Here is a 20,997-nt window from a genome sequence, read left to right as displayed (position 1 = left end):
AGCACCTTGTGTGCCAAAATCCCTAAAGGCTTGACTTTGGGATCTACTTAATGCCTTGGCCTTTTTTTTTCTTTTCTTTATCTTTGTTATACTTGTTAATACCTCTAATAAAAGAAGACTTCTTTAAAAACTGAAATGTTTAAACAAATTCTAACTTTGAAATGCATAAACAAAAATCTGCATACTATGCTAATCAAAATTCTGCATACTATACTAATCAAGATTCTGCATTCTATGCTACACTATTTCTGCATACTATGCAAACATAAATTCTGCACTATAATACTTAACCAAACTGCACTATAATCTTTTTCTTTAAAAACTGCACTATAAGTTCCATCAGAAATCTGCACTACAAGTTTCACAAAAATTCTGCACTATAAATTCCACCAAAAATCTGCACTACAAGTTCCACCAAAAATCTGCACTATAAACTTTAAAGAAATCTGCACCATAAGCTCTTAAGAAATCGGCACTACAAGCTCTAAAGAAATCTGCATTTTAAGCTCTAAGAAATCTGCACTACAAGCTTAATTAAAATCTGCACTATAAGCTTACATAAAAATCTGCACTATAAGCTTAATTAAAATATGCACTATAGGCTTAATTAAAATCTACACTATAAGCTTAAATAAAAATCTGCACTATAAGCTTAATTAAAAATATGCACTATAAGCTTAATTAAAAATCTGCACTATAGACTTAATTAAAATCTGCATTATAAGCTTAATTAAAATCTGCACTATAAGCCTACATAAAAATCTGCACTATAAGCTTAATTAAAATATGCACTATAGGCTTAATTAAAAATCTGCACTATAAGCGCTTCTCATGCTTCGAATTCAAGAAGAACAAAGGTCCGAAACTACTCCTACTGCAGGTGAGAAGCACTTACCTTTGCGTTCTTGGGCTTACAACCGGAAAGAAAACTTCTAGGGTTTGCGGGAATTGCAAGCTTCGACCCCTCCTTCGTGCTCACGGTTTCCCCTTGACGAGAGGATCACAACCATGTGAAGATCTCTCGGAAATCTCCCTTGGCCAGCCGCCGGAGAGGAACCCTAGATCCCCCCCTTTTTTTCTTCGCCCAAACAGGAGACGCTGTGCCGTCGGGAGAGAAAATGAGAGGAGAGGTTTAGGTTTTGGAAAATAATCCCTAAGTTCTCCCTTTTATAACTTAATATTTCTGTTAACTATCTTAAATAAATTCGCTACCTTTTCTAAATAGACAAATCCAACATCAACTTATCCCTTTTATAATCCAATATTCTGTTAATTATCTTAAATAAATTCGTTACCTTTTCTAAACAGACAAATCCAACATCAACTTATCCCTTTTATAATTTAATATTCTGTTAACTATCTTAAATAAATTCGCTACCTTTTCTAAACAGACAAAACCAACATCAACTTATCCCTTTTATAATCCAATATTCTGTTAACTATCTTAAATAAATTTTGCTACCTTTTCTAAACAGAACCGCTTGCTTGACCACTTGGTCAGCCGGATTTGCTTAAGGCTTGGTTTGGCTGAAGGTTGCAGGTTTGAATCTTGGATAATTTTTTTTTTATTTTTTGCAACTTGTTTCTTTTGGTAAAAATACTAAATGAACTCCAAAAATTACATAAAAATACTCTAAAAATTTCTAAAAATCTCTATAATTTTTCTAAAGTATTTCTAAATATTTTTAAGTATTATTAGGACTCGAAATGAGGAAATTTGGGTTGTTACACATCTATATTACTAAATAATATAGGTTTCCATTAATTGATTTGAGTCCATAAGAGTCAAATAGATCTAGATGTAGTCGTTCAAGTATTGATTTAGTCTAAGATTGATGAGTTGATTTGTGGGGTGACTTGAATTATTTTCCTTGTTGACAAGCATTACAAATTGTTGCATTTAAGGTAGTTTTGGTAGTCCTCTAACTAGTTTATTTAATTTAGTGAGATTTCTAAAGTTAGTATGGGATAGTCTTCTATGTTATGTAAACCTAACCTTATACTCTGAATCATATAATTGACTAATACTGAGTAAGCTAAATTTGAAATTTTCAACAAGTAATAATGAAATTAGACTTAGTTCAATGTTACCTATATCAATTATCTTAAGTTTACCGTTGTTTCAATAGCCAATTATTCCTAGTCTTTTGAATGTCAATTTTGTGAATATTTTTTTTATCTATGATCATGTGTCGGGAACAACTACTGTCCAATATCCATTTAGATTCCTATAAAGAGTAGGAGTAAATATTCAGCTTAAGTGTTAACTTAACTTTGTTTAAGTTGTTATTTAGAATTTTGCTTAGGCTTACTTAAGTTAATTTAAGTTTTATTTAAGTTTTATTTTAATTTTAACTTTGATTTTAATTTTAATTTGCTTTTAATTTTAATTTTAATTTTAATTTACTTTGATTTTTATTTTATTTTAATTTTAATTTTAGATCAATGTTTGGTTTTAGGTTAAATTTAAATTTTATTAATCTAATCATCTCACCCAGTATAAGTTTTCAGACAAAGATATCCTATCATTTTATGAGATGAGTTAAATTAGATTTTTAGGGGTTGGTTTAACTTGAGTTAGATTCAAGTTTAGCTTTGGATTAATCAAGCAAGCATTCTTTGAATAAATTTCTAGGTTATGGTAAGTCACACGAACATCATTAGAGCAACCATGTGCTTCAAGATTTTTCAAATAGTCCTACCCAAAGAACTTAGTATAAAACTTTGGTCTAACCAATTTAGATTGGTAAGGGGTAGCTTTAGTTAGTTTCACTAAGCCAAATGTACCAAGTCGAACACATATGATTCTTCCTAGACATGCATAGACAGAGCTTCCCTAATCTACTATCATCCCAAACTTCTCTAGTACTATTTGCCAAGTTAAATTAGTTCCTAATTTTGCTAATCCTAATTACCCAACTGGGTAAACTATTATTTTAGAGGTGTCAATTAATTTTGTGTCTCCTCTTAAATTATTTGAACTTGGGTTTAAGTTTTAGGTTTACGTCGATTGGTTTTATAGTTGTAATAAACTTGATTGTAACTTGAGTTTAAATTAATTTGTAGTTAATTGTTTTAAGTTTAGTTTTTGAGTTTTATTTATTTGATTTCATTTTATTTTTTAGGTTTGAATTTAGCTTAATAGGTTTAATTTTTGATATTAAGATTGAGTTATTTGATAAAAGGCCAAGGCCTTAAGTAGATCCCAAAGTCAAGACTTTAGGGATTTTGGCACACAAGGTGCTTAAAGAAAATGCCGAGGCATTATATATTAGAAGTATTAAAACATAAGTAATTAAGATAAATCAGCTTATAAATCAGTATTTTATTTTTATCAGTGGCACAGTGCTGGACTCTTAGTTGTCCTTGGGTTGGGCTCCCATAGTCGTCCCTAGGTTTAGATAACCTAGTAAACCCTACTAGATTCGGGACTAGCTATCTCGGGTCTAGTTAGGGATGCGCGCATAGCAAGTACAGTTGTCGGGCCCAAGAAGAAGTTGATTATTATTTTGAAGTATTATTGTAACGACCCGCCTTCTACTGACTAGGCTGTAAGGCCGATCGTTACGTAATGCTGTGCTAAATTACTATTGCGGAAAATCTGGATTGATTAAAACTTTACTAAACTGATTACTGTAAAATCAGAACTTAATATTTTAGGTGTACCTAGGAGTTGTACACATGCTAGAGAAGGTAATCTATGCCTCTCGGATGTCCTGCTAGCTGTAATCAGGCATTTCAATCGATCCGTGAATCGATTGGGCTGTCGGATCGATCCAACTTGACACTGGCACGGAGAAATGCTCTGGATCGGTCGGCTGACCGATCCACAAGCCATCTACAAGCTATCTCGCTTCTGGATATGGCTGGATCGGTCTACCGACCGATCCAGGAGCACACTGATCGGTCGGTAGACCGATCCAGTGGCTCACTGATGGGTCGGCTGACCGATCAGTGAGCTTCTGCACCCACTGTTCGCATCTGGATCGGTCGGCTGACCGATCCATAAACTCTCTGTTCGCGATTGGATCGATCAGCTGACCGATCCAGTGGCACAACTCAACTCTGATCGATCCGTAGATCGATCGGAGTTTCTGATTTTGCACTGAAACTCTGATTTCAGCACTAGTTCGCGCCAAAACCTCACACAACGATTATACAATGCATGGAAAACATTCTAATATCCACTGACTAGCATTCTAACATGACATAGTGCAAGGTTTATTAATTCATAGCATTTAAACCACTAGAAATGCATAAATGTATCTTAAGAAAAGAAACTAAGTTCTTAATTTGCTAAACTTCCTAAGGATCTTCATTCCAGGTTCCTGCCACACACACCATCTCTGCATTGACCTCCAGCTTCCTCTGCTAGTCCATCTTCCCTTTACCTTTATCTGTAGTATAAGGGAAAATAGTATCTGTAAGCTTTAAGCTTAGTAAGAAACCATCTACCTCACTAAAAATATGCAACGATGCAAACATGTTTTTAAAGAATGCTATTTGAAAACATGCATTGAATTTGATAAAGCATGGCATACTGGAGTTACATGGCATAAACACTGAAACATGACATGCATAATAAAAACTAAGCATGGAGCTATCTCATGATATCAACTAGGAGAAAATAAGCAGAAACTGTAACTGAAACTGAGCTAAAACTGAGCTAGTGCTGATCTTAAACTATGATCATATAACTAGATTATGAGTTTGAAAGCTTTTATCGTAATAAGTGAAAATACATAATCATGTTGCTAGTGGGCCCGGCAACTGTACTTTGCTGTGCGCGCATCCCTAACTAGACCCGGGTTTGCAAGTCCCGAATTTAGTAGGGTTACTAGGTTGTCTGAACCTAGGGACGACTGTGGGAGCCCAACCCAATGGATATCTAATCCAGTACAGTGCCACTGAAAATAAAATACTGAATATAGCTACTAGTTGCTTATTTTGCTGTTTCTAGGTTATCTGAACCTGGAGGCGACTGTGGGAGCCCACCCATTGGACCGTAATCCCATGTAAGCTGAAACTAGACTAATATACTGATTTAAATGCTACTAATGCATTTAACTGAGCTGTTAAAAAAATATCTGAGGTGGTGTTTAGCTACACTAATCATTTTGTCGAACACTTGGTGTGCCTCAACTCTGCCCTCTAATAGGGAGACCACCTCTAGGCACCCGACAACGTCTAGAGCCTCCAACTGAAGGAGAATAACGTGTCTGGCCCATCTAGAGGTGCTCAACTAGATCCCTAATCTGCGAGGAGGGTTTAAACACACCCTGAGTGCCGAAAAATCTGCATATAGCTAAACTAAAGGCATGCAATCAAACGAAAGCTACTTATACTGCAGGTGAGGGGTTTCTTACCTCGTACGCTAATTTCCTTACAATTCTATTCGCTAAAATTCCAGTGGAGACGACCCCTTCGACAATCTTCTCGCGTCTATACGTTCCTCTCGCGAAGAAGAGCGTCCTCGTGCCGGAGTTGTCACCGGAAGATGACCTTGGGGCCCTAGGGAGGGAACCCTAGAGTTGGCGCCGAGAGGGAGAAGGAGAAGGGAGGGTTGCGGCGTGGCTAGGGTGAGGAAAGAAAGTTCACGGTGGAAAAATAATCTCCTCACTTAATAATTTCCCTATTTATATTTAGGAATTAATTTGCCCAACTCCAATATAAATTTAATTGATTCCCTTTCCTTTCAGCACGGCCCTGCTGGGTTCAACCGGTTACTTAAGCGGTCTAAAGGTTTAACGGATCCGAGGGGTCCCGGGTTCGATTCCCGCTTAAGCTATTTTGCTTTTCTAATTATTTTTGCTACTTCCGCTACTCTAAAAATTCCGGAAAAATATCTAAAAATTCCAGAATAATTATAGAATATTTCTAAAATAGTTTTGAGAATTTTCGGGTGTTACATTCCCCCATACCTTATAAAAAGTTCGTTCTCGAATTTAGAATAATTCTGGGTACTTCTGTCTCATGCTGGCTTCTGTTTCCCATGTTGCCTCTTCTGCTGTGTGACTGTGCCAAATAACTTTGACTAATGGTACTTCCTTGTTCCGTAATTTCTTAACTGCTCGGTCTATTATCTGAATAGGCCGACTGTCATAGCTGAGTGATATCTAGTATTTTTTTGTGCATAATTAGGCTCTTGAATTGAGTATTTTGCATCTTCTCATATGATTAATTCTTGTTTTATCTTATATCTTATGAGTTGAGAATTATTTAGAGCCTTGTTGCATTTTCTATATATTTCTTGTGGAATCTTATCTAATAATGGTACTTTATTTGTTTTGAAGGAATAGGCTCATTGGACTACAAGAATTTGGATTGGGCCCGATCCATTAAATGGAGCTTTCCTCTTGAGCTAACCCATGTCAAACCTTATCATCAAATCCCTAATTTTCCTCCTAAACTAAGCCCTAAACCAAATGCAAATCCCGGTTCAAACCTTGGTATAAAACCCAAAAGAATCGCGGATGAACAGTGGCTGCGTCTACTGTTCATCGTGCCAACGGCGATTTCCTCTCCGTGAGCGCGCGCGCAAGCCCCCGATTCCAGTGATAATCTCATCTTGAGTTCCAGATCCATAGAGGAAGATGCAAGGAAGCTGCTGATCTATTTCCTGAAGCTGGAGGCTTGCCAAAGAGGTCTCGACGGCAAGCTTTGCTGCGATTCAAATCTTCATTTCCGCCCCTGTTCGAACGGTGTTGACAACAGGAGATCATCAGCCATCATCGGGAAGAGTTAGAGAGGTCTCTCTAGTGTTTACCGACTTGATTCCAGCCGCAATCATCGATCCATCAGCAAGCAACAGCTGCTCACAGATTTGAATCACAGATCCAGATTTCAACAATTTCGCACAGATCTGAACTTGTGTTCTTCCAGAGAGGTTTCTTTGGCTAGGATCAGCGGGTTTTGGATCTGAACTCGGATCAGCTGCGTTCCCTTTTCTGCTTTTCTGGATTTTGCATTTGAGGTTTCAAGTGAGGACTCTTGTGTGACGACAAGAGTTGTGATTCAAGAATTGGTTGTGATTGGAATTGGTTTAGTTTTAATCCTGCATTTCATTACTGTTCTTAGCTACATCTAGATTTCGTTGATAGCACAGTTTATTGCATAGATTAGTTTCTTTCCAGAATTTTGCTTTCGATCCCTGTTCTGTAATGCAGAAATACCATCAAGTTTCTGATAGTGTAATCAGTTTTCAATCTTTGAATTTGATGCAGTAATTTAAAGAATCTGTTTAGTGTACTGAGTTGCTGATTTTATATTTGTTGCAGATTTTAATCCCTGTTCGTTGCTGCAGAATTTCCAGCATGTTTCTTTTAATGAAAGTAGTTTACAATCCTTGTTTTAGATGCAGTAATTTCAGTAGTTTATGTTGGATTAGTTAGTTTCTATTTGTGTTCGTTGATATAGCAATTTCAACAGATTTCTTTTAGTGTAATTAGTTTCTAACTTTGTTTCAAAGAAGAATGTTATCGTTTTATCATTAAAGAGTAGTTGTTGTTTGATTGCAATTGTTTTTGCTTGCTTAGAATTACTTGAATCGTTTCAATTTTGAGTAGTTGACAATTTTAGAGTATTGCTTTATTTTATTTACTTCTCTTCAGATTTAGTCATTAGAATTCTGCAGTTTACTGTTTTTGCATTTTGTTTCCTTAAGAACTTGATAACGAATTCCTTGTTTCTGCAAATTTGGACTGAGTAGTTATAGTGTTGTTACTCTAGATCTAATTTCTGCAATTCAATTTGGTTTAATTTGTTTCTTTAGCTGAGGATCTGAATTTTTGATTCTACAACTTTTATTTCTAAAGTTACAATTCAGATTTCGAGTTCTGCAATCTAACTTTGTTTCAGAATTTTTGCATGCTTGTTTTGAAATTAATTCCTGTAAATTTCTGTATTAGCATTCAACTTAGATTCTAAAATTCTCTGTTAACTTTGATTTCAGATTTTAATAACTTGCGTAGATTCAATTCTACTACGTTGAAAGTTGTTCTGCAAGGTTTTTAGTTGAAAAGTGGTTGAGTTATTCACTTAGATTTAATTTCTGCATTTAAGCACACTTCATTTCTCTGCCATTATCTTTGTTAGTTGGCACTTCTTCCTTTATCTAGGATTTAGTTCAAAAACATAGATTTGGATCTAAATCAAGCACTCACTTGCTAGGTTCCTTGAGAAATCGACTTGGGCCCTATGCTATGTCATATCTTTGAGTAGTTGAGGGGTTTCACACATTGAATTAATTTGAAGTTCATTCGTGACACTAGTTATGGACTTACCAAATTTTGGCGCCGTTGCCGGGGAACTTAGTAGAGTTTGTTTGTTTTTAGATTGTGCATAGTTTATCTTTTCTTTGTTTTCACTTTCTTGATTTTATTGTCTATCCACTTTTGTTCTAATAATTGATTTTTGGTGGTATGACCAGGTCTTCATGTGATAAGTTACTTGATATTGATCCGGAAATTGAAAGGACCTTCAGAGCTTTGAGAATTCAGGAGAAAATTTCAGAGGACTCAGGAAGTTCTTTATCATCTTCAGATACCCCCATGGCTGATCATAGTAGGACAATGAAGGAGCTTGCAGCTCCTGATGAGGCTTTCAAGTATTCATGTATCACTTACCCAACTTTAGCTGGTGATTTTGAGCTGAGATCAGGGTTGATTCATTTGCTTCCCAAATATCAAGGATTATCTGGAGAAGACCCAAACAGACATTTGCATGAATTCCATGTGGTTTGTTCAACCATGAAGCCACAAGGGATTTCAGAAGAGGATATCAAGCTAAGGGCTTTTCCATTTTCACTTACGGGAGTAGCAAAAGATTGGTTGTATTATTTGCCACCGGGATTTATTACTTCATGGATTGATATGAAGAAGGCTTTCTTGGAGAAATTCTTTCCAGCCTCAAGGACTGCAACTATTAGGAAAAGCATATGTGGGATTCAGCAAGTGGTGGGAGAGACATTATATGACTATTGGGAGAGATTTAAGAAATTATGTTCAAGTTGTCCTCAACACCAAATCAGTGAGCAGTTACTAGTCCAATACTTCTATGAGGGTTTATTACCTATGGACAGAAGTATGATAGATGCAGCAGCCGGAGGAGCTTTAGTGAACAAAACTCCAGAACAAGCACGGGAGCTAATTTCAAACATGGCTGAAAATTCACAGCAATTTGGAAGTAGAGCACTCACTACTAGAGGAGTTGGTGAAGTTCAAATGGTTTCTAATGAGCAAAAGGAGATAAAGAATTCATTGATGGAATTAACGACCTTGGTGAAACAATTAGCTTTGAACAATGCTATTCAACCTTCTGTTGAGCCGAATATGCAATTTCCATGTAAACAAAGCATAGTTTGTAGCATTTGTTCGAGTCAAGATCATCTTTCAGAACTTTGTCCAAATCTCCATCAAGATGAATCTTTGGCAGCATTCTCTAGAGCTCAGTTCCAACAAAAACATGACCCATATTCATCTACATATAATCCGGGTTGGAGAGATCATCCAAATTTGAAGTATGGCAATTCATTCTATCAACATCCATCTTCAAATCAGCATTTCAGCCACAATTCCAGTAATTTCCAGCAACCTCAGCAAGGTTTCCAGCAGCATAATCAGAATTTCCAGCAAGGTTTTCAGCATCATTACCAACCTGCAAATCAATATCAGCAATCGTATCAGCCTTATCAGCAATTTCAGAATCAGAATCAGAATCAGAATCAGCATTATCAATCTCAAAATCAGAATTTCTAGCAAGCAATTCCAGCACTTCCAGCACCTACAAGGATGAGTTTAACTCAAGGAGGTTCCAATAATGCTTCAAATTCAGATCCACAGCAAGCTAGATTGGAGGAATTAATGCAGCAAATTCTTCAGCAACAACAAAATCAAGAAAGGCAGATTGGGCAATTGGCTTCTAGCATTAATCAAATTCAAGCTCAGGGATCGAGTCAATTGCCATCTCAAACAATTCCGAATCCTAAAGGGAACGTTAGTGCATTAACTTTAAGGAGTGGGAGAAAAATTTCAGAATCTTCAAGAGGAAGAGCTGCTGCTGAAAATTTTTCAGAAATCCAGCCATCCAGTTTCAGCAATGAAGAACTTCCAGAAGTGCAGAATGTGCCAGTTTCAAGTTCTAATCCAATTCACATTGATCCATACGGTTTGGAACATTCACAAGGAGGTGGAAATCTGATGCCAGATTTTTCCAGCAACTCTTGTCCAGCTGAACATTTTCCAGCAGCAACTCCAGAAAGCAGCAAATCTGGAAATGCAGGATTTCAGAATTCAGAGCAGAGCATTCCATTGCCTTTCCCTCAACGCAAAGTTCAACCAAGGAAGAATGTAGAGGAGGAAAAAGCAAAGGAATTCCAAGAGCTTGTGGATGTATTCAGCAAGGTGGAAGTAAATGTTCCGTTACTCACAATGATCAAGCAAATTCCAAAATATGCAAAATTTTTGAAGGATCTTTGTGTGCACAAGAAGAAATTGAAGGGGAATGAGTTAATTAGCATGGGAAAGAATGTGTCTGCACTTCTTCAAACAGTTCCTCAGAAATGCGAAGATCCTGGAGTTTTTACGGTTCCTTGTGAGATTGGGAGTAATCTATTTAAAGATGCCATGCTGGATTTGGGAGCTTCAATTAATGTGATGCCAAAATCAGTTTTTCAAACTTTAGGCATTGGACCATTACAACCTACAGGAGTAGTCATTCAGTTAGCTGACCGCAGTCAGACTCACCCAGCTGGAGTTATTGAAGATGTATTGGTGAAAGTGAGAGAACTTATCTTTCCTGCAGACTTTTATATCCTTGACATGGAGGGAGACTATCTGGCCAATAGATCTCCACTCATTCTAGGACGACCATTTTTGAAGACTGCAAGGACCAAGATTGATGTTCATGCGGGCACACTTTCTATGGAGATAGGAGACACAGTGGTCCAATTCAGTATTTTTGACGCTATGAAACATCCTAGAGAGGATCATTCAATTCTTAGTTTGGATATTTCAGAGGAGCTGGATATTGGAGATTTCTTTTCAGTGATTGATTCAGATTCAGAAGTTGCAGAGGGTGGTATAGGTGATTTTTTGTTTTCAGAAGAGGAGGATATTTCAGCCTTGGGTGTGGATGATGAGTCTTGTGGAGTATATCCGAGTGAGAGAAATAATTTATGCGCAGGGGATTGCTTAGGAGAAGCTCTATCCCTAGGATCGCCCAGAGAAGAGAAATTATGCGTAGGGGATTGCTTAGGAGAAGCATTACCCCTAGGATCGCTTTCAGTTGACCAGACACAAGATGAGTTGAAGCCATTGCCGCCACACTTGAAGTATGCTTATTTAGGAGAGAACCAGCAGCTACCTGTCATCATTGCTCAGAATCTAGAACCAGAACAAGAAAGCAGATTATTAGAGATTTTGAGGCAGCACAAGAAGGCCATTGGATGGACTTTAGCAGATATTCCTGGTATCAGTCCTTCTATTTGCATGCACAGGATTTATTTGGAGGAGGATGTGAAATCAGTGAGACAGCCCCAGAGGAGACTTAACCCACTGATCCTTGATGTAGTAAAGAAAGAGGTGACTAGACTTCTACAGGCAGGTATCATTTACCCTATTTCTGACAGTAAGTGGGTAAGTCCCATCCATGTGGTTCCAAAGAAATCAGGGGTGACAGTTGTGACTAATGAAGAGAATGAGTTAGTGCCCACCAGAGTGAAAAATTCTTGGAGAGTTTGTGTGGATTATAGGAAGTTGAACCAAGCAAGTAGAAAGGACCACTACCCCCTACCTTTTATTGACCAGATGTTGGAAAGACTAGCGGGGAAATCGCATTATTGCTTCCTAGATGGATACACTGGATATTTTCAGATTTGCATCAATCCAGAGGATCAGGAGAAGACCACCTTCACTTGCCCTTTCGGTACATTTGCCTACAGACGGATGCCATTTGGATTATGCAACGCTCCAGGAACTTTTCAGCGATGCATGGTAAGTATTTTTGGTGATTTATTAGAGCACTGCATGGAGGTTTTCATGGATGATTTTTCTGTATATGGTTCATCATTTGATGCATGTCTAGAAAATTTGTCTAGGGTTTTAGATAGATGCATTGAGACTGACTTGGTACTTAATTTTGAAAAATGTCATTTTATGGTTGAGCATGGTATTGTTTTAGGACACATAGTCTCTAAGAGAGGTATTGAGGTAGATCCTGCTAAAGTTAGCGCTATATCTTCTTTATCTTACCCCGCATGCGTGCGGGATGTTCGAGCTTTTCTTGGCCATGCAGGATTCTACAGGAGATTTATTAGGGACTTCAGTAAGATTGCTCTTCCACTGTCTCAGTTGCTTCAAAAAGATGTGGAGTTTCAGTTTGATCAGAGGTGTAAGGAAGCTTTTCAGAGATTGAAGGAGGCTTTAATTTCTGTACCTATCATTAGACCACCAGATTGGGCTTTACCCTTTGAGTTGATGTGTGATGCTTCGAATTTTGCCATTGGGGCGGTACTTGCACAGAGAGTAGAGAGAGCACCACATGTGATCTGTTATGCATCGAAGACCTTAGATTCGGCTCAAGCAAATTACACCACGACAGAAAAAGAGCTTCTTTCCATTGTTTTTGCTTTAGATAAATTTCGATCATATTTACTTTGTTCTCACGTGGTTGTATTTTCTGATCATGCAGCATTGAAGTTTCTCCTCAAGAAGCCAGATGCTAAGCCCAGATTGATTAGATGGATGCTTCTCCTCCAGGAGTTTGATTTGGAGATTCGTGATAGGAGTGGGAAGGAGAACTTGGTTGCAGATCATTTGAGCAGAATTGAAGGGGATTTGGACCATACGGCTATTGATGATGACTTTAGAGATGAGCAACTCTTCAGGGTGCATGGTGAGTCTCCATGGTATGCAGATCTGGTTAATTTTTTAGTAGGTAATGTTTTTCCTGCACAATTTTCAAAAGCTCAAAAGGACAAATTGAAAAGTGATTCAAAATATTATGTGTGGGATGATCCTTATCTGTGGAAATTTTGTAGTGATCAGATTATTAGGAGATGCATACCTGATTTTGAGTTCCAGTCTGTACTGGCATATTGTCATTCATTTGAGTGTGGGGGACATTTCGGACCACAGCGGACTGCAAGAAAAGTTTTGGAGTGTGGATTGTACTGGCCCACCCTTTTTCGTGATGCCTATGTTTTTTGTAGATCATGTGATAAATGTCAACGAACTGGGAACATAGGACCTAGAAATGAAATGTCTCAACATTTTTTGCTATTTTGTGAGGTCTTTGATGTGTGGGGTATTGATTTCATGGGTCCATTTCCTGTCTCTTTTGGATTTTCATATATTTTGTTGGCAGTTGATTATGTTTCCAAATGGGTGGAGGCTATCCCCACCAGGACTGATGATTCTTCAGTTGTTGTTAGTTTTGTCAGGACACATATTTTCTGCAGATTTGGCGTGCCCAGGGCAATAATCAGTGATCAAGGGTCACATTTTTGTAACAAACGCATGAAGGCTATGTTGAGCAGATATGGAGTTTCACATAGAATTTCTACTCCCTATCATCCCCAAACAAATGGACAAGCAGAAGTATCAAATAGAGAAGTGAAGTCAATTTTGGAGAAAACAGTGAGACCTGACAGGAAAGATTGGAGTAAGAGATTAGATGATGCACTTTGGGCTTACAGGACAGCTTTCAAAACACCCATAGGGATGTCTCCATATAGGATGGTGTATGGTAAAGCTTGTCACCTTCCAGTGGAAATTGAACATAGAGCATTTTGGGCAGTGAAAGCTTGTAATTTTGATGCTAGCACAGCTGGAGAAGAGAGGAAATTACAACTCCAAGAACTTGAAGAAATTAGACTAGAGGCATTTGAGAACTCAAGGATCTACAAAGAAAAGACCAAGAATTTTCATGACAAGCACATTATAGGGAAGGAGTTCAAAATTGGTGACAAAGTGCTTTTGTATAAATCCCAGCTTAAATTGATGAAAGGCACATTGAAATCTCGTTGGGAAGGGCCCTTTAGTGTGACTAACATTTTCCCCTATGGAGTCTTGGAGATAAAGGAAGAGTCTACTGATCGGAAATTCAAAGTGAATGGACATAGGCTAAAGATATTTCATGAAGGAGCAAATGGGATGGTGATGCAAGAAATGAACAGTACCGAGGCCATCTATCCAATGTGAAAGGGAAGTCTTGTTATTTCTCATTATTTCTTGTCTTCGAAGATATAAATGTCTTTACATATTTACATGAATAATTCACTTGTTCGTTTTAGTAGTCTTTATGTTTTCTAATAATGAATTTGGTCATAGTGAATAAGATATCATCATTTGGTGGCCGGTTTAACTTCTTAGTTTTCTTAGTAGTTTTACTTTCACATATAATAATTCAAATTTTAGGAATCATGTCCCTATAAAAACCATTGAATCAAATTTGGTAGTTTTGGGTTAATAATTGGTACCCCCCTTACACTTCTTTATATCATTTCAGAGGTTTTAAAATAGAGTTACATTTGAACATGAAGTTTCAAGTCTTTGTTGCATAAATGAATTCTAGGCTTGCGTAAGGTTAACATTTAGTGATGGATTCTAATTGATAATTTGAGATAATAACTTTTGCTTGCCTAGTGAGAATTGAGCCTACTTGTGTGATGCGCTGATGGTTTTTGTCACTCTAGAACTTGCTTGAATCTTTTCAATATTCCACTTGATCAGAGATTAAATCATTTGAATGAAGGTTATTCCAATTCCCCACTAGTTTTCACTAATTGTCTTTTCTTATATCATCATATCATTTATCTTTCCCTTGTTTTATTTTCTTGGATATGGTTACATGGGATGTTGTGTGATGCTTTTATTTTGACCGAGACGCCAAAAATTTAAGTGTGGGGGAGATATTTAGTCTTTGATTCAGCAGAAGTAATCATTTACAGCAAATGAAGGACCTGTTTTAAGGGAAGAAAGTTATGATTTCAATTTATGGAATAATCAGCATCAAGATTTGGATAAAAAGCATAACTCAGATTCTGGAATTTACCATTTTGTGAAGAAGAAATGAAGTGCTGGTACTTAATATGAAAAACATTCTGCTGATACTGAATTGCTAAAGCTGAAAAATGATGTACAGTTTCTGAAATTTTCAAAAACTGCACCTTAATTCCAAATTGCTGCAGAAGCATAATTCGTGTTCAATCTGTGCAGAATTGGAATGGAATTCTCAAGCAAATTGGAATGGAATGTCAACTGTTTAAGACATCAGATTAGCAAATTGAAAAAAAAAATGGTGGAAATGCAGAAATTGGTAGCTGAATTTTGGATTTGGCCAGCTGCATTCAGTGAAGTTGTAATGCATTGGAAGGAAGTTACAGTAGAATTCTATTTCTGAAATTGAAATCTATGGTTGCAGAATTCAGAAATGGCTTCATTTGGTTTAAACTTATGGTTGCAGAAATCTATAGAAGGTTGCTGCTGTTTGTGTTTGCACATCATGTTTTTCAGTAGTCAGAGGTGATATTGATAGTTTCAGACAGAGCTGGAATTTAGTATCAAGGTGTATCGCAAATCTGATGCAGCATTTCAATGACTGAAACGTTCAAGGGAAGCCTTGCAAGATGCAGAAACGAATGGTATTTCAGATTTGTCATGTCCATTTTGATCTCGAGAAACTGAATACATGTGTGCAGGGAACAGTGGCCAGTTGAGAAATTGGATGAAGGCTAATCTGTGCGGAATCGGATATAAAAAAAATTGATCAAGAGGCAGCAATGCAGAAACAAAAACAGAATTGCAGGAACTGGAAAAAAAAACACAGAAATGTATTCAGTTTTGTGCAGAAACACAAAAATGCAGATTTGTGCAGAGTTGCAAAAGCTGAGAGCTGTTAGCTGAAGTTGAAATATATTCAGTTTAATTGATTCTTAAGTGCTGAGGGAATGAAATGGGACAAATAAGATTAGAGAAAAGAGGGCACAGATATTATTCCTCAGATGGAAACATATGCAAGGACTGTTAATCACAGAAATGTGATGTTATTTGCAGGAATGTGCAAGACTGCATACTGAGTTTTAGACATCAATTAGTTGAGCTTGATTGGATCAAATGAGAAGATAGTCTTTTGAAGGTTCAAGTTCAAACAGTTCGGGAAGGTTAAGAGCAATTAAACAGAAACAGAATGTTCAGAATTTCAGCTAATAGTCATTTCTGTGCCAATTTGGGGATTAAGTTGTAACCATCTAGAATTGCTGAAACTTGTAATTCTGTGAAGTATGCATCAATAGGGATCACAAGAAGCTAAATGAAAAGGAGTTGAGATTTTAGGGAAGCTAAATGATGTGTAGTTGGTACAAAGTCAGGGCTGTAGAGGAAATTTAGAAATACACTAAAATCAGCTACATGTTATCAAGCTACTGGATACCTGAAAAGCATGATGCAGCTGTTGTTTGATTGTGGTGAAATAATGATCTTGTTTCTTTATAATTTGCATGGTTTTTAGACTTTAAAATGGTCACAAAACAGAAACGTGAGCTGAAACTGGGAACTAAGATTTTCAGCAAGGAATGCAGAATTTTCCACACTATCTCTGAGCAGAATCTGTAAGCTATCAGGAATTTGTTGTTTTTGATATAGAATGGATGGAATCAACAGCATGTAATGGCTGAATCAAATTACAGCTTAACCAAATGAGTGAAAGAAACTTTGGAGCCACCTGCAGAACCAAATCTGTTTTGGCTGAATCAACAGCATGTAAGTTCTGAAAAATTGTTGAATCTGCAGATTTAAAGAGGGAATGAAGGATATAGCAAGGAAATGTGCCAACTTTCGAATTCAAAGCAGAATGCTGGAAACATATGTGAGACCAACAAGGGAAGTGCTAATTGAAGTATCTGCCATGAGTAAAATCTGCAAAAACATTGATCAAGACTAAGAGTACAGAATTGGAAGCCATGGCTGAAAATTAGTTTCACATAGCATCCTAACTCCATGTCTTCCACTTCTACTTCAACCTCTGTTCTTTAACTTGCCTTCCTAATTCTAATGCTTCCATTTGCTTTTGCTTTTGTTTTCCTTTATACTTTCAATGAACCTTCATAAGGATGTATTTTAATATCTGTGATGGAGGTGAGAATTAGATGAAGAGCAAGCATATGGTGGTGCTTTTGCCATAAGTAGCTTGAGTGATCTCTACCATTACATGAATTTGAGAATTAGGATGAGAGCCACTGAAAACTACCATGTGAGGACTAGTTGTGTTATTATTTTCATTTTATTCATGATGGATGAAATCATTGAGTGATTAACCGAAGTAAGAATGGAGTTCATGATTGTTTGAGTTTTTGAAACTTCATGATGTTAGGTGACTTCTTTTTACTATCTTCTGAATATGATTAAGAAAGGTAAGGGGGGTGAAACCTCGGTCATTACTTTAGTTTGTTTACTTGCCCGGGACGAGCAGAAAGATTAAGTGTGGGGGAGTTGATATCTAGTATTTTTTTGTGCATAATTAGGCTCTTGAATTGAGTATTTTGCATCTTCTCATATGATTAATTCTTGTTTTATCTTATATCTTATGAGTTGAGAATTATTTAGAGCCTTGTTGCATTTTCTATATATTTCTTGTGGAATCTTATCTAATAATGGTACTTTATTTGTTTTGAAGGAATAGGCTCATTGGACTACAAGAATTTGGATTGGGCCCGATCCATTAAATGGAGCTTTCCTCTTGAGCTAACCCATGTCAAACCTTATCATCAAATCCCTAATTTTCCTCCTAAACTAAGCCCTAAACCAAATGCAAATCCCGGTTCAAACCTTGGTATAAAACCCAAAAAGAATCGCGGATGAACAGTGGCTGCGTCTACTGTTCATCGTGCCAACGGCGATTTCCTCTCCGTGAGCGCGCGCGCAAGCCCCCGATTCCAGTGATAATCTCATCTTGAGTTCCAGATCCATAGAGGAAGATGCAAGGAAGCTGCTGATCTATTTCCTGAAGCTGGAGGCTTGCCAAAGAGGTCTCGACGGCAAGCTTTGCTGCGATTCAAATCTTCATTTCCGCCCCTGTTCGAACGGTGTTGACAGCAGGAGATCATCAGCCATCATCGGGAAGAGTTAGAGAGGTCTCTCTAGTGTTTACCGACTTGATTCCAGCCGCAATCATCGATCCATCAGCAAGCAACAGCTGCTCACAGATTTGAATCACAGATCCAGATTTCAACAATTTCGCACAGATCTGAACTTGTGTTCTTCCAGAGAGGTTTCTTTGGCTAGGATCAGCGGGTTTTGGATCTGAACTCGGATCAGCTACGTTCCCTTTTCTGCTTTTCTGGATTTCGCATTTGAGGTTTCAAGTGAGGACTCTTGTGTGACGACAAGAGTTGTGATTCAAGAATTGGTTGTGATTGGAATTGGTTTAGTTTTAATCCTGCATTTCATTACTGTTCTTAGCTACATCTAGATTTCGTTGATAGCACAGTTTATTGCATAGATTAGTTTCTTTCCAGAATTTTGCTTTCGATCCCTGTTCTGTAATGCAGAAATACCATCAAGTTTCTGATAGTGTAATCAGTTTTCAATCTTTGAATTTGATGCAGTAATTTAAAGAATTTGTTTAGTGTACCGAGTTGCTGATTTTATATTTGTTGCAGATTTTAATCCCTGTTCGTTGCTGCAGAATTTCCAGCATGTTTCTTTTAATGAAAGTAGTTTACAATCCTTGTTTTAGATGCAGTAATTTCAGTAGTTTATGTTGGATTAGTTAGTTTCTATTTGTGTTCGTTGATACAGCAATTTCAACAGATTTCTTTTAGTGTAATTAGTTTCTAACTTTGTTTCAAAGAAGAATGTTATCGTTTTATCATTAAAGAGTAGTTGTTGTTTGATTGCAATTGTTTTTGCTTGCTTAGAATTACTTGAATCGTTTCAATTTTGAGTAGTTGACAATTTTAGAGTATTGCTTTGTTTTATTTACTTCTCTTCAGATTTAGTCATTAGAATTCTGCAGTTTACTGTTTTTGCATTTTGTTTCCTTAAGAACTTGATAACGAATTCCTTGTTTCTGCAAATTTGGACTGAGTAGTTATAGTGTTGTTACTCTAGATCTAATTTCTGCAATTCAATTTGGTTTAATTTGTTTCTTTAGCTGAGGATCTGAATTTTTGATTCTGCAACTTTTATTTCTAAAGTTACAATTCAGATTTCGAGTTCTGCAATCTAACTTTGTTTCAGAATTTTTGCATGCTTGTTTTGAAATTAATTCCTGCAAATTTCTGTATTAGCATTCAACTTAGATTCTAAAATTCTCTGTTAACTTTGATTTCAGATTTTAATAACTTGCGTAGATTCAATTCTACTACGTTGAAAGTTGTTCTGCAAGGTTTTTAGTTGAAAAGTGGTTGAGTTATTCACTTAGATTTAATTTCTGCATTTAAGCACACTTCATTTCTCTGCCATTATCTTTGTTAGTTGGCACTTCTTCCTTTATCTAGGATTTAGTTCAAAAACATGGATTTGGATCTAAATCAAGCACTCACTTGCTAGGTTCCTTGAGAAATCGACTTGGGCCCTATGCTATGTCATATCTTTGAGTAGTTGAGGGGTTTCACACATTGAATTAATTTGAAGTTCATTTGTGACACTAGTTATGGACTTACCACTGAGGTCTTCGCGGATCTGTACCAACTGGGGCTCAATCACCTGAGTGGCATCTGGGGTATGCTTCTTCAGCTTAGAGACATGAAATACATTGTGGACAGCTGACATTTCCTGGGGTAGCTCTAGCTCATATGCTACCTTGCCCACTCTTCTGCTAATAAGGTATGGTCCCACATATCGGGGACTTAGCTTGCCCTTTTTCCCAAAATGCATTACTCCCTTCATGGGAGCCACTCTGAGGAATACTGAATCCCCAACTGAAAACTCTAGAGGTCTGCGCCGTGTATCAGTATAGCTTTTCTGGCGGCTCTGAGCTGTCTCTATCCTCTGGCGGATCTGCTGTATAGCTGCTGTGGTATCTGCCACTAGTTCTTTCTGTTCACCACTCTCATACCAGCAGATTGGAGATCTACACCTCCGCCCATAGAGAGCCTCATAAGGTGCCATACCGATAGTGGCCTGATAGCTGTTGTTGTATGCAAATTCTGCTAGACTCAGATATTTGCACCAACTTCCTTTGAAATCTAGGGCACATGCTCGGAGCATATCTTCGAGTACTGATTTACTCGCTCCATCGGTCCGAGGATGGAAGGCCGTGCTAAACTTCAACTTCGTGCCCAAAGCTGACTGTACACACTCCCAGAAGTGTGATGTGAATCTGCTATCTCTGTCTGATATAATGGTTCGTGGGACTCCATGTAATCTAACGATCTCCTTGAGATACAACTGAGCTAGCTGTTCCATGGAGTAGGATATCCTGATAGCTAAGAAGTGGGCTGATTTGGTCAATCTGTCGACTATTACCCAGATGGTATCAAAACCACTCGTGGTTCTGGGTAATCCCACTATGAAGTCCATAGAAATGTCTTCCCACTTCCATTCCGGAATCTGAATAGGCTGCAAGACTCCTCCTGGTCGCTGATGTTCTGCCTTAACCCTCTAACAGGTTAGGCAGGTGCTGACATATCGAGCGATGTCTCTCTTCATCCCAGGCCACCAAAAATGTTTCTTTAAGTCCTGGTACATTTTGGTGGAGCCTGGATGCATCGCATAGGGAGTCTTGTGAGCCTCATCTAAAATCTTCCTTATGAGTTCTTCCTGATCTGGAACACATAATCTGTCGCTAAAGTACAACACCCCGCTATTTGATATTCTGAACTCTCCACCTTCTGATTCTGCTAAGCCTTGCTTGATCCTCTGAATTTCAGGATCCTGCTCCTGAGCTGTCTGGATGTCACCAAGCAAGGTAGACTCTAATGTCATAGTAGAGAGCTGTCCGACTATGAGTTCGAGACCGAAATCTGTGATCTCTTTCTGTAGGGGTGGTGACATGGCT

At 37.6% G+C, this 20,997-nt stretch overlaps 1 protein-coding gene across 1 annotated transcript; it reads left to right on the top strand.

Moving 5' to 3' along the window:
• Positions 1 to 9,788: 9,788 nt before the first annotated feature.
• LOC122018615 lies at positions 9,789 to 18,591 on the top strand. Its single transcript, XM_042575984.1, has 2 exons — positions 9,789 to 12,891; positions 17,671 to 18,591. The coding sequence occupies exons 1-2, from the start codon at positions 9,789 to 9,791 to the stop codon at positions 17,853 to 17,855; spliced, it is 3,288 nt and encodes a 1,095-aa protein (XP_042431918.1). The 3' UTR covers positions 17,856 to 18,591.
• The last annotated feature ends 2,406 nt before the right edge of the window (positions 18,592 to 20,997 follow it).

The sequence above is a fragment of the Zingiber officinale genome, chromosome 9A (genome assembly GCF_018446385.1).
Source record: "Zingiber officinale cultivar Zhangliang chromosome 9A, Zo_v1.1, whole genome shotgun sequence".
Lineage (NCBI taxonomy): Eukaryota > Viridiplantae > Streptophyta > Magnoliopsida > Zingiberales > Zingiberaceae > Zingiber > Zingiber officinale.
Note: the sequence above shows the minus strand (reverse complement) of the source record. Positions and strands in the feature narration are given on the sequence as shown.